The 2,997-nt window shown below is 53.8% G+C and overlaps 1 protein-coding gene across 2 annotated transcripts in view; it reads right to left on the bottom strand.

Annotated features, from left to right (window-relative positions):
- Window positions 1-2,997, bottom strand: part of GTF2E2 (general transcription factor IIE subunit 2) — a 112,839-nt gene that overhangs the window by 104,160 nt on the left and 5,682 nt on the right. For both annotated transcript variants that reach the window (XM_019516782.1, XM_019516781.1), the window contains exon 2: window positions 2,797-2,963. In XM_019516782.1, coding sequence (XP_019372327.1) covers window positions 2,797-2,959 — 163 coding nt within the window. In that variant the 5' untranslated portion in view covers window positions 2,960-2,963. The remainder of the gene's footprint in view (window positions 1-2,796; window positions 2,964-2,997) is intronic.

Raw genomic sequence — 2,997 nt, 5'->3', positions numbered from 1 at the left:
CAGGAAAGAGTACTGGGGTCAAACAACCCCAGCAAGGTGTACATCTAACCTCCTCTTAAAAACCCCCAGGGTAGGAGCCTGCACCACTACTCTTGGAAGTTGGTTCCAGACCAACAAGTCCCTCCCCTTTGCCCAAGGAAATACTCCTTTCAGCATGGGGGTTTGCCATCTCGGAACCAAAATACACCAAATTATATTCTAAAAAAAAAAAAAAAAAACCAAACATCTACTACAACATTAATATGATTTAAAAAAAAAAAAAATAGTTTGTCCTGATTTACTTGTGTTTGTGTAGTGTACACAAAGGTGATTGTATAATAGCTTAAAATGAAGTCTTACTCTTGTATATTGTGGGGAGGTGCACGTGCATATATGGCTGAACAACATCGTGGCACGTGTGTAGGGAGAGGGTTTGCCCACAGCCCCCCCCTCCCCCACCTCGTGGCAGGCAGAGCCCCTGGCAGTGCTCCTCCAAGCCCAGGCTCTGCACCCCTGCTGCTTCTGGCCCTGTGCTCCTGCTTGCTGCCACTTCCCCCTCCCATGTGCCACCACTGCCCTTCTCCTGCCGCAGCACCACATCCCAGCTGCACGATAAAGGCCACCAGACGCAGCAGGAGCTGGCCCAGCCCAGCCAGCACAGCACCAGCTGAGAATTGTGGGGGCCAGGCCGGCTCCTTCCGAGTCCTGTGGTCTGGCACTGCAGCCAGAAACCATGTGGTACTGAAACGGCGTGGGATGAAGAGGGGTGGGGGGGACAGCAGCATGCAGGAAAATGGGGAAATGGCAGTGGTAGGCAGCAGGGGAGCAGCAGTGAGCAGGCACACTGGGGCCAGGACAGCAGGGCCCAGAGTGAGGTGGCAGGAGTGCAGGACACGGGCTAGCAGGGGCTCTATGGATCCAGGCTGGCTCCCCACTCTCCCTGCTGGCACAGCCTGGCCCAGCTCCACAGAGCCCTTGCCAGCCCAGGCCCCATGCTCCTGCTGCCTGCTCTGAGCCCTGGCCCTGGGACACCAGCAAGGGCCTGTGCTCCTGCCCACAAACCCACATGCTGCAGCTCCCCTGTCACTGCCATTTCCTTGCTTTCTTGCCTGCTACTGTTCCTCCCCATCCCCCCACCTGCTGCTCCAACCCATGGTTCCCAGGTGCAGCGCTGAGATCACAGGAGCCAGCTGAACCTGACCCTGAGGACTAGGGTGATTGCCCGCGGTTCTCCTCTGCCTCCCTCCCCCTGTTCTTATCTAAATTTCCCTCCAGAACAGGGAAGGCAGGGACAGCCCCAGGGTCCCAGAGAGGCTTTCAGCTGGGCATGGGGCTGGGCCAGCCTTGCTGCAGCTGCTGGGTCCTGCCACAGGCTTCCCCTGGGTCCTACTGCCCCATGTGCCTTGTCATCTTCCACAGGCAGCTAGGGCACATAAATATTAATTTTCTCGATTTTTAGGAGTCCCGCAAGCCATATTTTGCCCGCTCTCAAGTTAGATGCTATGAGACTTGGCCCTTACATACAAACCTAGATAGACACCCCTGCCCTAGCTCTTTCTGCCAGCTCTACTACTCCTTTTTGTTGTTTTCCCAACTTTGCAATGTTTGTCTATCTTCCAGCCCACAGGCCAGATGTGGCCCATCCAGCCCACAAAGCTCCTCACAGGTCAGGAAGTTTGGTAGTGGAGGAGCAGTGGTAACGAATACTGCCAAACTCCTCTGCTGCCAAATTCCCAAGTCTGTGCAGCAGGTTGGGACCAGACCATGCCCCTTCTCCCTTTACTGCTGGTTTAGGGCCAGGCCATACCACCATCTTCCTGCAGGACCAGGGCACACTTCCAACCCCATATGGCTGCATCTGAACTAGATCATGCCACCCCTCCTGCAGGACTCAATGGGGCTGTACCCACCCCAATCTCTGGAGTAGGATCATCAGCCAGATCCAGCCTGTGGACAGACTGGGCACTGCTCAGCTGGCCTGTCTGGCAAAAAAAGTTGAACACCACTGAGCTAGAGCACTGCAGAGCCACAAGCATCAAGAACTTCATGTACCAAGGTCAAGCATAAACTGACTGAAAAATTCAGATTAGCATTTATGGTATTTCAGGGATGGCACACAACTCAAGACACGGGGGGCAGGGGGAGGAGCGGACATTCAATCTCCACTCTAGTCTCATGCTAAGGTGCTTGAACGAGAACTGTAGGAGACTGCTCTCTTCAGAGCATGGGTGGCCAACCTGCAGCACACGTGCAATAGGCCACTTCTGCGGGTAGCATGTGGGAGAACAGAGAGGGTCCAGGGAACACAGCAACAGACAAGGGCAAGGAACAAAGCATAACAACAAATCAGGCAGGAAGCACAGGGCAGGGAGACAAATGAAGAGAAACAAATTGGGCAGGGAACAGAGAACAGAAAGCAGAGCAGCAGATCAAGCAGGGGAAGGGGATTGGAGGCGTGGGGCTTAACTTGTGGCCTGCCTGCCAAAAAGATTTGGCCCCACTGCTTTAGAGCAGGCGTGGGCAAAATGAAGCCTGGGGGCTAGATGCGGCCTGCCAGGCCATTCTATCCGGCCCACAGGGCCCCTAAAAAATTCAGAAAATTAATACTTATCTGCCTTTGGCTGCCTGTCATCTGGCCCCTGATGGCTTGCCAAAAACTCAGCAAGCAGCCCTCTGCCCGAAATAATTGCTCACCCCTGCTTTAGAGCATGACAGGTACTTAAGATCACGGAAGCAGTGACCCATTCAAATTAACTGGACACACAGACAGGTGGCAGACAACAAAACCAGCCCTAAAACCAGAGCTACTTTACCAACCTGCATTTTGTTTTGAGCTTGATGATCCACCCTGCTCTACTTTTACTTTCTTCTTTTTAGAAGATGAAGAATCAGAAGAGGATACGGGACGTTTCTCTACAGCAGGAGTGGAGAGGGCTCTTTTTTTGAATAGCTCTCGTTCTCTCAGCAGGCTCGGATCCATAATTCTGCGATGAGAAAACGGGGGGGGGGGGGGGGGGG

The sequence above is a fragment of the Gavialis gangeticus genome, unplaced genomic scaffold (assembly GCF_001723915.1).
Source record: "Gavialis gangeticus isolate Ggan-Ray unplaced genomic scaffold, GavGan_comp1, whole genome shotgun sequence".
Classification (NCBI taxonomy): domain Eukaryota; kingdom Metazoa; phylum Chordata; order Crocodylia; family Gavialidae; genus Gavialis; species Gavialis gangeticus.
This window is presented reverse-complemented; position numbering and strand designations above follow the sequence as displayed.